General features: G+C 32.0%; 1 protein-coding gene across 1 annotated transcript in view; it reads left to right on the top strand.

The window, feature by feature from the left end:
- The window catches only part of LOC115889577 (hydrocephalus-inducing protein-like), a 220623-nt gene that overhangs the window by 197636 nt on the left and 6196 nt on the right, over positions 1-16791 (top strand). Inside the window, exons 55-60 of the mRNA XM_030909629.1 lie at positions 4613-4782; positions 9265-9403; positions 10238-10383; positions 11436-11583; positions 14122-14667; positions 16322-16546. Coding sequence (XP_030765489.1) covers positions 4613-4782; positions 9265-9403; positions 10238-10383; positions 11436-11583; positions 14122-14667; positions 16322-16546 — 1374 coding nt within the window. The remainder of the gene's footprint in view (positions 1-4612; positions 4783-9264; positions 9404-10237; positions 10384-11435; positions 11584-14121; positions 14668-16321; positions 16547-16791) is intronic.

A 16791-nucleotide genomic window follows, 5' to 3' on the forward strand; every position in this document is an offset into this window, starting at 1 on the left:
TAGATTGTACACTTTTGCCTTTTTTTGGACAACAGCACGATACAGAGTTTCGAACCGGTCACCCGTCCATCCACTAGTATCGCCTTACGTCGCTTAACTTCGGTGTTCTAATGGGAACCGGTGCTTCGACGTAGCTGGGCCGTTGCCTCATCGTTGCCTTATTTATTTGTGATATACAAAATGGTTAAAAAGTTTTATGATCAAGTGCGATAACAAACAATTCTTAAGGGAATTTTTATTAGGATTTTTTAACTCTATAAAACTTTTTGATTGTATTATATACAGGATGAAAATTATTATCTATGCTAGAAAAAATCTGGGCGACGATTGATTTTTAGAAATAGAGGGTGTTTTAAAAAACATGTGCCATCTCTCGTGGGGAGATTCCTCAGGTAAAAAAAAATATTTTTGATATCAACATAGGTCCGATTCTGCTTTGTTTCGTAGCTACAGGATGTTAAAATCTTAATAACCTTTCGATTTATTATAATTTTCTTCCAAATACTTTTAGTGTATCGAATGAAATTTTGAGGGTAAAAGTTACTATATGTGCTACATATTTTAAAGCTAAAAAGGTGTCGATAAACTCATCAGGGACGTGCATATGGGTTATCTCTGGAATATTTTTCAAAAAAAAAAACATGTGCGCCACTGACTTTTTTCTTTAGATATCAACATTGCGTAGGCCGTTTAATCTCAGTTATAAGTTATCTCTGGTGCCCGGTGGCGTAGAGGTACAGGCTCTCGTCTACCAATCTCAAGGTGTGGGTTCGATTCCCACACCCGGCATTTCATCAGCCGACTATTTTTATTAAAATAAAAATAGTTTGGGTACCTAGGTCGACTCAGCCTTAAATGAGTACTTGGGATTCACAATCCTGAGGTAATAATAGGCGGTTGAAGCGTAGTGCTATATACACATTACCTTCCTTGTATACCGAACGGCTCTAGTATAGCAAGCTGTACCTTGCTACTCCCAAGGCGTTAAACGCTATATACGGGGGCTATTATTATTATAAGTTATCTCTTGATATTTTGCCGAATTCGGCCTCCTTGATGAGATAAACGCAATTTTATTAATCACAATTAATAAAATTAAAATAAAATTAATAAGTTATATATGTTACCTAATTTATTATTAAATATTATTACTATTAGTTATAATTACTATTAGTCCAACTTACAGCAATTTCAAATAAAAAAATAATCGTATTTAAGATAATGACAGAAAACTTAGTTTTAAAAAGCTTTAATATCCTGTAACTCTAAAACTATGCATTTCCATACCCATGTTTATAGGAACTTTTTTTCATATTTTTTGATGAGGAATCAATGAGTTCTTATTTAAAACTTTCGCAAATTAATCATATTAATTTTTTTTAAAGGTTGCTATTAGACTTGGATCAATGCAAATTAATAAAACTGCGTTTATTTCATCAATGAGGCCAAAATTGACAAAATATCAAGAGACAGCTTTTAATTGGCATTAAACTGCGTACACTATTTCGCTAACAAGAGAAAAAAAAGTCAGTGGCGTACATGCCTTTTTTAGAAAAATATTTCAGTGATAAGTTATTAAAATATGTCGCATTTATAGTAACTTTTACCCTCAAAATTTCATTCGAAATCCTAAAAGTATTTGGAAGAAACTTATAATAAATCGAAAAAATATTAAAATGTTAACACCCTGTAGCTACCAAACAAAGCAGAATCGGACCTGTGTTGAAAATAAGATTAATATGAAAAATTAATCTTATTTTTACGTGAGGAATCTCCATGGGGAGATCCACTCTCATGGGAGAGAGAACACATGTTTTTTGAAACACCCTGTATATATTGAATTTTTTATATAAAATATTTTGGGTAAGCGTTTTTCTACAAAGTTGTTTGCTTATACAGGGTGAACCAATATCACGATATTCATCCCAATCTCAATTTGCACAAAAGCGTTCACTAAGCAAAGAGTGTAGAATGTAGAATGTATGGGAGAGGGTTAATCACCACGACCTTACAGATCTATTGTGTCCCCCTTTCTTGAGTCATAACTCATCATAGTCTCAGGACTATAACAAAAGCGAGTATCTGAGACGGTTCTACAGAGGTTAGTTTTCCATCTCCGAAATCAGTCGTACCAAAGTTCATGGTATGAATATGGTTGTTGTCTCCGCGCCCTCAGTGATGAGGTGTTATGGCGTTTCCCCATTCTCCCCACAAAATCAGCTTTCGCTGTTGTTTCTTAGCTTCGATCTACTGAAGTGTTCGGTGTTCGTTGAGGAGACAGTGTCCTGTTAAAAAAACTGACAATCCGAAGCTTGTTCTTACTTAAATCAAGGAAAATCTTTATTTTTCTCGATTGTAAGTTCTCAGAAGTTGATTGATGTAAACAGAAGAATCTAATTTTTTTGACAAGTTGTAAATAAAAACCAAAATCAAGAAAAGATATACTATAATCAATTAAAATTCTTAGTGAATTTCAAAATTGATTGATTTACTACACGTAACGTGAATTTATATTGATGTTCTTAACTCCTTCTAGATTTACTACTTCTAAACAAAACTGAACAAATTAGGTAAAGAAAATAAAGTCCTCCTACTCTTAGTCCTCCTATCAGCTCACTAAGGAATAGAAGGCAATGAAAAAGCAAAATATCTAGCTAGAAAAGGAGCGAACACTCCACTAACTGGCCCAGAATCGTTCTGCTTCCCTAATGGAAACCAACTTAAAGCGGAACTTAAGAACCTGGAAGACTCCATCCGTAACCTGGAATGAGAATCCTCCAACAGTGTAAGACACTCGAAGAAATTTCTCAAAACTTACGACTGAGCGAAATAAAAGCTTTTCTTTGATTTAAGTAAGAACAATCTTCGGATTGTCAAGGGTTTTTTAACAGGACACTGTACTCAACGAACACCTTAGTAGATTGAAGCTAAGAAATAACGGCAAATGCAGATTCTACGAAGAAAATGGGAAAACACCAGAATGCTTTATCACTGAGTGCGCCGAGACGACAACTATTTGTGCCATAAATTTAGGTACGACTAATATCGGAGATGTAGAACTAACCTCTATGAAGCCGTCTAAGATACTGCCTTTTGTCAAAGTCCTGAGACTTTATGATGAGTTATAACTCGAGAAAGGGGGACACACAATAGATCTGAAGGTCGCAGTGATAACCCACATAACTTATTCAAAGGTCGGAGGATAAATGAGTAGTAGCTGTCTGGACACCCTCAATCATCTCGAAAAACTTTTTTAATATGGACTATTTTTGAAAAAACTCAATAATATAATAATAATGATATCCAGCTTTACTAAAAGAGAAATAAATACATATTCCTTTTTTAAAAGGCGAAGTCTTAACCTCATACTTATCCTATTGACCAACACAAATTGATAATACGATAGTACAGAAATAAAGAAGTTATTAACAATAAAATTATAATAGAGTTTCTTGCCTTGAACTACCTATATAGAAATTAATTCCACACTGTGTTTGTCACAATGTGGATCAACCTGCTCTCACTACCAAAAAGTTGCAAAAGTTTTATTCTATATTTTTTACAAATGAAATGGTGATTGTAAACCAATACTTTAATCATAAAAAAACTATCAAAACTTTTACAAAAAATAAAATTACAGAAAACGTTATTTTAACAATCTAACGGGATCAAAGATCTTCTTCTGAAATATGGCCACTTGCCTTTACATCATTTAGCCAGCATTTGATGAATCAAAAACATTTTTTGACCATTGTTAAGTGCGAGTCGGACTCGCGCACGAAGGGTTCCGTACCATTCATTATCTATACAACATTAGACACTATATTATTATAAACTTTTTTTTCGATTTAGCTGAAATTTTGAATGCGCGGATAAGTAATTAAAAAAAATGAAGAAACTACTAAAAATTGTATTAATCAATAATAAATATGTAAAAATATGTAAAAATTAAAAAAAAACGATTAAAAAAAGTCGCCTTGACTAGGATTCGAACCTGCCTTATTACGGCTCCAACGTCATAGTAGCGTAAAGTCCTAACGCTTTAACCACGCGGCCACCGAGGACAACGATTATATGTAAAATTCTTACCTAAAAGATAATGTTTAGTGAAAGTACTTTTTTATTTATAAACATTTATTTAATTCTGTTTTTAGTATTTGTTCTTATAGCGGCAACATAGATACATTATCTGTAAAAATTTCAACTGTCTAGCTATAACGGTTCATAAGATAGACCTTTGTGACAGACGGACGAACGGACAGCGAAGTCTTAGTAATAGGGTTCCCGTTTTTACGCTTTGGGTACAGAACCCTAAAAATGGTCTTGAGAGTTTTTTTAAACAATTTTATTGACACTGATTTTATATTTATATAATTAATTTTAAATCGCTATTTAAAGCGTTGAATATATGCAGTGAATTATATGTAAAGGATCGCTTTTTATTTTTTAATATGTCCTGTTGATTCACCCTGTAGAAGTTAATAACTTTGAAAGGAAACGGCATCGGCAAATCGAAAAATGTAATAAAAGGAAACGCTATCTGATTTTTTTGGCGGTTACTAATCTGTTATGTTTTTATGTTGTATTATTTTAGATGCGTTATTCTTTTCAGATTTATTTTGAAATTGAAGACCATTATGAACCTTTTCTGTTGATAAAGGGGTCAAGCATAATGCCTGAATTTTCGTTAGATTTAATCGAGTTAGCATTCTCTGGTATTATTGTTGGATGCAGCAGTTCTAAAGAAATAAAATTGAGCAATATTGGAGATGTAACAGGAAGGTATAAATACAAACAACACTAAATACCGATTATGTACAGGGCGGTCAACAATGATTGAACTAGTTGGAAATTTTGATTTTGCCTGTTTGGTTGACAATAAATTTAAGAAATTTTATTATTTTTTCAGATAAAAAAAAATAATTTTGTACATGACATAAATTAGGATTGATTGACGTATTCAATTGTTTTTGGTCACTTCCCGTTTCACCGGAAATAACTAGAACTTTTGATTTTTAAATGACACCCTTGGTATTTTTTTACTTCATTCGATAAAAAATGACTGTGTGCATAGAATGACATATCATATATCAAATTTTGACATTTTCATATATGGTATATTGTAAGACACGGTTCGTAACGACAATTAGACTCGAAATACCAAGAGTGTGATACCAAATTGTTCGCAAAAAAATAGTTTTTCAAAATATGCTAATGACCCACCCTTGTTCCATTCGAAAAAATTGAGATATGATTAAAAATACGATTTGGGCACCTTTTAACCGGCTAGGAGAAGATACGAAAAACATTAGACGATCAAATTTATTTTTCCAAGGCTTCTAACCCTTGATTAAAAATTAGTGTTTTGTTTTTTACACAGATCTAGATTGAAATCTAAAATACGATTTTTTTTTGAGCGAAAATGTCAAAAGTTGACATATAATATGTCATTCTATTCAGACTGTCATTTTCAATCGAATAAAGTGATAATATACCAAAGGTGTCATTTAAAAATCAAAAGTTGTAGTCATTTTCGGTGTAATAGGAAGCGACCAAAAACAATTGAATACGTCAATCAATTCTAATTTATGTCATATACCGAATCTTGCTTTTTTATCTAAAAAAATAAAAAAGTTATAGGGGCGAGCCACTTTTGAGACGCACCCTGTACCTTTATGGGCTTTATATTATTCCATATTCGCTTGTTACTTCATTAAATTCAGTATCATCCAACCATACATTTTATACAGGGTGTTTTAAAAAACATGTGCCATCTCTCGTGCAGAGATTCCTCACGTAAACATAAGATTTATTTTTCATATCAACATAGATCCGATTTCTGTTTCCTAGTTACAGGTTGTAAAGTCTTAATAATTTTTCGATTTAGTATAATTTTCTTCTTTTTTACTATAAGTGCGACATATTTTAAGGCTAAAAAAGTGTCGCCATACTCACCAGGAACGTGCATATGGGTTATCACGGGAATATTTTTCTAAAAAAAAAGCATGTACGCCACTGATTTTTTTTTTGTTAGCGAAATAGTGTAAGCAGTTTAATGCCGATTAAAAGTTGTCTCTTGATATTGTGTCGATATCGGCCTCCTTGATGAGATAAACGCAATTTTATTAATTTGCCTTGATCCAAGTCTAATAGCAACCTTTAAATAATCTAATATTATTAATTCCTCATCAAAAAATAAGAAGAAAGGTTCCTATAAACATGTGTATGGAAATGCATAGTTTTAGATTTACAGGATGTTAAAAATTTTTAATATTAGGTTTTTTGCAATTATCTTAAATACCATAATTTTTTTATTTGAAATTGCTGTAGGTTGGACTAATAGGAATAATATTTAATAATAAATTAGGTAAAATATATAATTATTTATTAATTTCATTTTTATTTTAATTTTATTAATAATTGTAATTAATAAAATTTAGTTTTTCTCATCAAGGAGACCGAATTCGACAAAATATCTAGAGAAACTTTTAATTGGCATTAAACGGCCTACACAATTTTGATATCAAAAGAAAAAAATTCAGTTGCGCATATGTTTTTTTTTAAAAAATATTCCAATGATTATGCACGTCCCTGATAAATGTATCGACAATTTTTTAGCATTAAAATATGTAGCACTTGTAGTAAATTTTACTCTCAAAATTTCATTCGAATCACTAAAAATACTTGGAAGAAAATTATAATAAATATACAGGGTGGTCCGAATTGTATTCCGGAAACTTCGACAGCATATTCTGCAGATAAAAATAAGTAAAAAAGTTCGTATAAATGTATGTCCTAAAATGCTTAGTTTCGGAGATACAGGGTGTAGAAGTTTCATTTTTATTTCGATTTTTTCCAAATAATTTCTGAAGTAACGTCAATATTTGGATGAAAATTGGTGTCTGTTAGTTTTTTGACATGAGGAATTTGATTTTGATGTCACTGTGACTCCTATTTGTAGAGGGCGCCACCTACATGTGTTTTAACTGTTTTGAAGAGTAATAACTTTTCGACCGTACCTGTATAAAACCACTGACTAAAAAAATATACATTTTCATGACTTTTTATGTAAAAAATGTCTCTTGGCAAAAATCGCTAGGAGCAACCGTTCTCAAGATATTTAGAATGGAAATAGTCAATACATGTCATTATTGACAAAAAATAAGCACACGTTGAGTATAGTTATTTGACTGAAATAATAAATTTTTATTTTTTTAAATTAATCATAAGTTTTTCTGCGAAAAAATGATGATTAAACAATTTCTTTTGAACTTTTGACACAAAAAGATTTCAGTCTAATTACTATTTAGTCAACATGTTTAATTTATGTCAATGATGACAGGTATTGATAATTTCGATTCCAAATATCTCGAGAACCATTACTCGTAGCGATTTTTACCAAGAGACCTTTTTTATGTAGAAAAAGTCGCAAATGTATATTTTTTTACTCAGTAGTTTTATACAGGTACCGACGAAAAGTTATTACCCTTCAAAACAGTTAAAACACATGTAGGTGGCGCCACCTACAAATGGGAGTCATATTGACATCAAAATCAAATTTCTCATGTCAAAAAACACCCATCCACCAATTTTCATCCAAATATTGACGTTACTTTAGAGATTATTTGGAAAAAATCGAAATAAAAATGAAACTTCTACACCCTGTAGTGGTGGTCCGGATACAATTCGGAGCACTCTGTATACAGTGGTCCGAATTGTATTCCGGAAACTTCGGGAGCATATTCTGCAGATAAAAAGAAATAAAAAAATTCTTATAAATGTATGTCCTAAAATGCTTAGTTTCGGAGATACGGGGTGTAGAAGTTTCATTTTTATTTCGATTTTTTCCAAATAATTTCTGAAGTAACGTCAATATTTGGATGAAAATTGGTGTCTGTTAGTTTTTTGACATGAGGAATTTGATTTTGATGTCACTGTGACTCCTATTTGTAGAGGGCGCCACCTACATGTGTTTTAACTGTTTTGAAGAGTAATAACTTTTTGTTCGTACCTGTATAGAACTGCTGAGTGAAAAAATATACATTTTCGTATTTTTTTACGTAAAAAATGTCTCTTGGTAAAAATCGTTACGAGTAACCATTCTGGAGATATTTAGAATGGGAATAGTCAATACATGTCATTACTGACAAAAAATAAACATGTTGAGAAGATAGTTATTTGACTAAAAAGGTAAATTTGGAAAATTTTTATTTTTTTAAATTAATAATAAAATTTTCTTCGAAAAAATGATGATTGATGATGGTTTGGCACAAAAACAATTCAAATTTATGATTTCCGTCTATTAACTATTTAGTCAACATATGTTTAATTTATGTCAATGATGACAGGTATTGATAATTTCAATTTCAAATATCTCGAGAACTATTACTCGTAGCGATTTTTATTAAGAGGTCTTTTTTGAGTTAAAAACGTCGTAAATGTATATTTTTTTACTTAGTAGTTTTCAGGTACGGACGAAAAGTTATTACTCTTCAAACCAGTTAAAAATATGTAGGTGGTGCCCTCTACAAGTATGAGTCATTTTGACATCAAAATCGAATTTTTCATATCAAAAAACTCCCAGACACCAAATTTCATCCAAATATTGATGTTACTTCAGAAATTACTTGGAAAAAATCGAAATAAAAATGAAACTTCTACACCCTGTATCTCCAAAACTAAGCATTTTAGAACATACATCTATAAGAACTTTTTTACTTATTTTTATCTGCAAAATATGCTGCTGAAGTTTCCGGAATACAGTTCGGACCACCCTGTATATAATAAACAAACCAAAATCGGACCTATGTTGATATGAAAAATAAATATTATTTTTACGTGGGGAATCTCCTCACGAGAGATGGCACATGTTTTGTGAAACACTCTGTATTTAAGAAATCATTAAACGGTGCTCAAAATTGGGATTCTGTATTGATTAAAAGTTACTGCGTCGATTACGTTCAATTCCTAACCTTGTTATGAACGCCGAGATAATAATAAGCCGTGATTATGTAAGTTTTCCTTTTCTATTTTAAACACTATTGTTGTATTGAAAAACAGTAATTATTTAATAATAACAAATTCAAACCAAAAAATTGGCATCAATGAATTAACATAATTTGCTAAAATTTTTCGGTTAATTATTTGTTTTGGCATCAATATCACTCGCTAATCTTAAAATCCTCAACACAATATTGTCAACTATTTCAATCATTTTTGATTGCTCCGTATATTAATACGCAATAAATATACTTTTATTTACAGTTACTCTTGGACATTTGACGAAAAAAGAACTTCTGTCTTTAATATAGAACCAAAACAGGGTTTTGTAACTCCAAGAAATTATGCAGTTTTTAAAGTTACTTTTAATCCAACTAAAGAAAAATGTGAATATAGAACAAAGGTTTGTAACGACATATACCGGGTGCGTTTCAAAACAAATTTTGATTTTTAAATGGCACCCTCGGTATTTTTTTACTTTATTCGATAGAAAATATCACTTTGAATAGAATGACATGTCACATGTCAACTTTGACATTTTCGCATATAGTTTATTTGAAATTATAACTTGCGGTTCGTAACGAAAATTTGACTCGAAATACCAAGTGTGTAGTATCAATATATTCGTAAAAAAATGCTTTTTCCAAATATGCTAATGAGCCACTCTCGTTCCATTTGGAAAAAAATGAGATATGATTAAAAATACAATTTGAGCATTTTCTAAATGGCCAGGACAAGACACTGAAAACATTAGACGATCCAATCTATTTTTTCAATGCTCCTCGATTAAGAATTAGTGTTTTTAACATAGCCATGGCAACCTAGAAATTTAAAATACAATTTTTTATTAAGCGAGAATGTCAAACGTTGACATATGATATGTCATTCTATTCAGAATGTCATTTTCTATCGAATAAAGTAAAAAAATAGCGAGGGTACCATTTAAAAATCAAAAGTTGTAGTCATTTCCGGTGTAACAGGAAGCGACCAAAAACAATCGAATACGTCAATCAATCCTGATTTATGCCATATACTAACGCACCAAGTATCTTTATTTTATCTGAAAAAAAAAAAAATATATAGAGGTGAGCCACTTTCGAGACGCACCCGGTATATCGATTATAATTATTTTTCAGTTTACATTATTTTTTATTTTATTCGCGTAATTTTTACTGTCAAAGGCCGTTTGATCATAAAACTCTTTGATCATGTTTTATCTATTGTAAATGTTTTATAGGCGAATTGTTCTATTAAGGATTACAAACTGCCTCTTAAATTGCTGCTAAAAGGAAATTCAGTAAAGATGCCAGATCCAACTGACACTTTGTCTTTTACCTGCAACGTAAGAAGTCGAACCGAACAACCAATCAATATAACTAATAAGTAAGTAATGTATATGTTACGGTTAAGGTCCGATATCCGGTTAATGTCGACATTACCCGGTTAATCTCGAGAATAACACAAAATATATGAATCGGACCTATAAACATAGGTCCGATTCTGCTTGGTTTCGTAGCTACAGGGGTTAAAATCTTCACTTTTTTCGATTTATTATAATTTTATCACAGGAATATTTTTCAAAAAAAAACATGTGCGCCACTAACTTTAATGTCGATTAAAAGTTGTATCTTGATATTTTGTCGAATTCGGCCTCCTTGATGAGATAAATGCAATTTTATTAATCACAATTAATAAAATTAAAATAAAAATAAAATTAATAAATTATATTATATTTTACCTAATTTACTATTAAATATTATTACTATTAGTTATTACTATTAGTCAATAACAGTATTTAAGATAATTACAAAAAAACTAATTTTAAAAAGCTTTAACATCCTGTAACTCTAAAACTACGCATTTCCATACCCATGTTTATAGGAACTTTTTTTATATTTTTTGATGAGAATCAATGAGTACGTATTTAAAACTTTTGCAAGTTAATAATATTATATAAATTATAATAGTTAATATATAATATAAATTTAAGGTTGCTATTAGCGCAGATTGGGTATACTATATGTATACAGATAAAAATCTTGTCCCTAATTCGTGGTACGAAAATTGTTTTTATGACAATGAGCAAACCAGTAATATTTCCTGTGCGCAAAAATAAACTCGCGTTTAAACAGCGTAATAACTGGGCCGGTCACAAGGGCCGGTCAGGCGCTGTGCACAATTTTAGAGACCATAAGTGGGCGTGCCAGGGGAAAAACTGTGCAGGGCAATAAGTTATTAAATATTATGATATATGACTAATAAAAAACTAGAATACACGGAAAACCCCTGATAACCACCAGCCGTCCAGTGCTTTGCTGTAAAATTAGTAAAATGGCGCTAATCATGTTTTTCCCTTGAACCCTTCATATTGTGAATCACATCTCAATAATTAATAGTTTTATGACGTTTGAAAAAATGTTATTTTTCTATTACAGCACTTTTGAACAATGGCTATTAAAACCAGAAATCTCCAACGATCAGTTTTCTACAGCCAAGGAAATTATTGTTCCACCTCAAGTAGAAACGCCAATTAACATCACATTTGCTCCAAGAGCTATGACAATACCAACCGATACTTTTAAGGTAATTTAGTGAACCATCAGTAACTGGACATTCTCTCCCAATGAGCATTTTACATTTAATTCCCCTTGAGAAGTTTATAGTAAGTCCAATGGGTGTTTCGCCACTTGTACTGTAAAAAATTACAAAATAAAATGGTTGTTTTTTGGAAATACTGCTGCGTTAATTCAACGGAGACCAGCTTGTCAGCAGTGACTTACTAATAAACAAATTTGCCTAATGGACAAAAAAATGTCTAACGTTTCGGGAAGTAGATCTCTAGAAGGAAAAAATATCCATAATGCAAGTAACTTTATTTCTACTTTAACTTGGCATAGGTCTCGTGATGATCAAAAAAACATCAAAATGTCATCAAACAATCAAAACCATCCACTACGAAAATTAGGGATAACCACAATAACCACATCTTACAAAACATATACTGATTGTGATAATCTTTATTTCTTTGGTCCCACAATGCTTGTATTTCAAAAAGACCCAAAAACAGTTTTTCTATATGTCATTATTAACGTTTGTTATCGTAAAATCAAAATAATCTTATTACAGCAGTTTTTGGTCAAGGATACTATAGAGATAAGGATAGTTCGATTGCTATCTTTCTGCACTGTCAGTTTTTTTACATCATCTAGGGACCGAGTTGAAGTTGGAGCTAAAGATTTTAGACAGTGACAGTTATTTTTGCGTTTAACGGACGAGCGCACAGTGCGGTGAAAGATAAATTTAGCGGGATAAAACCGTTTAGTTAGAAATAAGCCAAAAAATGTGTACTGATAAGAATAAATAGTAGACATTCCAATTGATATAAAAATGCATGAATATTCTTTGTATTTCGATACATTTTATCAACAAAATATTTACAAGTGCTTATACATTTTATTCCAAAGCCAAATTATGTTGAAGATTGCCAAAGATGTGTACTTTTCTACTGTACGTATATTATTTGTTAAAGTCCTTCGTGCCTTTGTTCTGCAGATATCAAACTTTTACTTTTTTTCAAAAATATGGATATATTGAATGATGTAGATCTTTTGAGTTACCAATAGTTACCAACGCAGGTAGTCACAGTCACAGGAAGTTCAAGCTTACCAGGTGAATGCCCAAAAGTTTCATTTCAATTGAATAGTATAAAATAAATAAAAACAAAACAAAGACTCGTTAAAGGGTTAATTGAAGAGCATTTAAAAGAAGAATTGGGTTTTGCAAGTACTATATGAGCTTTAGAGCTAGTGGAAGTAAGGATGCTGCTGTAATTGTGGAAACCTTAATTCCATCGAAAGGCACTGAGTTTAAAAAATTAATAGCTGCCCATACACGGAAAGGCCCGGCCTTCGGATTTGATCTTGAGCCCGGAGCTTTAACCCAAATTACCATAGCGGAAATATATCCGCGGACTTTGTCTTTCACGCAAACCTATGGTATTTTGGGTTAAAGGCCCGGACCCAAGGCTAAGGCCGAAGGCAGGGCTTTTCCGTGTATGGGCAGCTAATAAATGACAGCAATAGTCAGTTCGGCAATTTTTCTCAAGACAAAAACATCCAAATGATATTCTAGTTAAATAAAGCATGACGATATGCTAAAGTTTTTTTTTACTTTCTGATAATTTATAATAAAACTAAATGATTATTACTAGTTTTAATAAAATTTTAAAAAATTGTCTTAGATACTACATATGAATTTACAATTACCGAGTGTTAAAATTAAAGTATCTATCTTATTATTTATTATTTTCAAAATAAAATATAATACCATAGTTTTATTATCTTGTATTTATTTATTTATTAATAAATAAATAAATTTAACCATATGGTTGCTATATATTAGACCATTTGCTACGTTCTTAGATTTTAAGTCCCTAACATGGCTCCTGAGATTTTTTCCCGCTAGAATAACCATCCACCGCACTGTGGAGCGCTGGTCCCTGCGCGACGTAAGCATCCACGGCCACTACGACAGCGGCGATTTGACGCGATCAAACAGTCCTTTAGAATATATACAGTCCTTGGTTTTTGGTCGCTTATGCGTAAGTTATTATTAACACCCTCAAAAGGCGATCTTATAAGTCAGAGAGAGAAAAATGCGAAGTGTTTATTAGATAACCACTTAATATTCTTTCGTTATTCAGTACATCTTATTGTACTGAGCGTGTTGGCTGTACTCTTCGTACAAATGAAAACTGACACCCAAAACCAAAATTGTCGGCCCGGTATATAAAACTGTAACTATTCGCCACAATCCATTTTTATCGGAGGTTTTTATTTTTGGGAAAAGTATCTGCACCATATCAAAGAAACTGTAGTCTGTCCAGTGAAAGAAGGCAGACTATAATTAGCTACATATACAGATTGTTAACTGGACGGTTACTTATTGGGGAACAGAATGGCAACACTGCCATACCTCCACTGCCTGACTCGTTACTTCGCGTCGCGTCGTCTCTCGACGAGCGGGCCGAGGTTGCCATATTTCTACCATAAAGCTCTTGCCGCGAGTAATAAACAAATTAACACAACCTGTATATTTATTTTAAATTTCCATCATTTTTAGGGCAACGTTTTCATCCGCTTACCTGACGGTAGTGGACTGAGGTATAACTTAGAAGGAAATGCTACCGAGCCCTTAGTAGAAAAAAAAATTGAAAGAGAATTAAGTTGCAAAAAAATCCATTACGAATTTTTGGACGTTACAAACTGGTTGACCTCCAAGCAAAGTTTCGATGTCAAAACTAAGTTAATTTCCCATGTAACGAGCCACACGTTATATAGGGTGTCCGGCTTTAAAACAATCCAAGTTGAAGGAAAGGAGACCAAGAAATACAAATGGGGAATATATCTCGTTAACGAAGGCTTTATCGAATTGAAAGTAACGTTCAAAAATCCCGAAACTGGCGAGTTCCTTTTTTACGAAATCGGCCTAAAAGGTCTGCCATGCGAGCCAATCCAAACAATGTCCTTCCACACTACTGTAAGAAAAGCAGTAACGCGGCAATTAGTTTTGGAAAATCTAGTTAATATACCAGTGACGTATTATTTAGAATGTCCAGGAAAAGGTTTAACCTTTGAAAATATTGTAAAGATGGATCCGTATACCACGGTAAGCTAATAATTAGTAATTATATACATCCATTATAGTATACTAGGAGTGAATTGCTCTGGAGATCTGGTACGAAGGAGAAAGAAAAACGCGAAGTGTTTATTATAAAGTGTGTCCCAATATTCCGTAGTACATGGAGCTACTATAGTACGTATTTTTGGATTCAAAATAAGTTCATTGGACACAATTTACCACTATACAAAAGTGCTTCGTTTGTCCGCTAGAAGGCATCAAACTTTAAAAAAATAAACACATTTTTCAGATATTTTAAGAACCGTTATTCCGATTTGAATGAGATTTTGAAGGTCTATGTTTTGCTAATTGCTTTAACATTTGACTTACACAAAAATCAAGAAAAAGTACGGGAAGGGTGAAAACTAACCCCCCCCCCCACTATATAAATTTTAGTATAAATATCCACCCAGATTTCCAACTCCACCAGATTTTCTTTTCGTAAAATTGTCCCTCTAGTATTTACTACCTTCTTTGCCTCTTGTAAGCCACATCGCATAGTTTTTCAGGACATTTTTTTGGAGAATTTATTTTTCCAAAACAGACCTACAAAATATACAGGGAGTTTCAATATTCTGTGGACATAGAACAACTATGATTTTTTTGAAGTAAAATAAGTTAATTGCACATAATTTATCTTTCCACAAAAGTACTTCGTTTGTCCGTTAAAGGGCATCAATTAAAAATAAATCCGAACGTTAATTAATTTAAAATTTATTAATTTTTTTCGCTTTTTATGAAGTCAAATATAATTTGTGATACTAACACATTCTTCTATATTTTCCCACCAACTAGATTATTAAAGGAGAATAGATTTTATGCGTCTCCATAACTTAATGTGAAAAAAAAACATTTTTTGGAAGTCAGCTTTAGGAAAAAAAGTAAAGCTTAAAAAGTGTGCGTGGTGGCGATTTTTTACAAGAGGCAAAAAAAATATAGTAAATACTAGAAGGATAATTTTACAAAAAAAAATCCGTCGTCGGTTGAGTTGAAAAATATTTATACTAAAATTTATATAGGGGTTAGGTTAGGTTAGGCCCTTCCCGGACTTTTTCTTCATTTTTGTGACAATCCAATGTTAAAGCACTTAGCAAAACATAAGACACCCAAAATTTTATTCAATTAGGAATAATGGTCCTTAAAATATCTAAAAAAAATACCTTGATCTTTTTAAAGTTTGATGCCCTCAAAGGTAAATTGTGTCCAATGTACTTATTTTGATTCCAAAAATAAGTAGTAGTTCCATGTCCACAGAATATTGGGACACCCTGTATAATCACTTAATCCGGTACTATATTTCATGCGCTTGGGAAAATGGGAAAATACTTGCTCTTCTTTGTTTGTTCAGTATATCTTATTGTACTGACTCGTATTGACTCTGGTGGTTCTATTCGAAATTAGCAGGTTATAATAGTTTGTCAAACAACTTTCATTTTGATTCTCATTCTTCTGTCATTTTCTGCTGTCATCTGATGAAATATTCCCTGACTCGTTGGGCAGACTTTAGTAACCACCAGGATGTGAAAAATATATAAAAAATACACCTCTAAACTTAGTTAGGTTAGATACATTATTTCGAAATGTAATTTTACTCAAAAAATAATAAGAAACGGAAATGTTATTAATTACAACCTATTTTTAGTCTAAAATTGATGTCACTTATAAACCAATAATAGTCGAAAATACATCCACTACTTTAACAGCAAAATGTGAAGAATTGGGCACGTTTTTGTTCACAATTAAAATGAAAAGCAACCCGCCTGAACCTAACGAGGATCTATTTTTTGAAGCCGAGCTTGGCGAAAAGGCCACCAAAACAATTCTGTTTAAGAATAATTTCGAACAATCTTTAGAATTTTCGTATAAGGTAAAAGTAAACATTTAGCACTAACCTATTATGCAAAAAAAAGAAATAAATGGATAAATATAAAACTGCCTCTACACTATTCGCGAAATAAACCGAAGTAAGTCAATGACGAATGGTAAAGAGAGATATTTCGTATTTCTTCGCCTAACTTTGCCTCGTTTCGGCTTATTTTCGACGAGAAAATACAAAATCACTATTCGACCCTCTGCACTATTCGACTTTGACCTACTTCGGCCTATTTCGCG

The sequence above is a fragment of the Sitophilus oryzae genome, unplaced genomic scaffold (assembly GCF_002938485.1).
Source record: "Sitophilus oryzae breed Bouriz unplaced genomic scaffold, Soryzae_2.0 scaffold_815_pilon_pilon, whole genome shotgun sequence".
NCBI classification, from domain to species: domain Eukaryota; kingdom Metazoa; phylum Arthropoda; class Insecta; order Coleoptera; family Curculionidae; genus Sitophilus; species Sitophilus oryzae.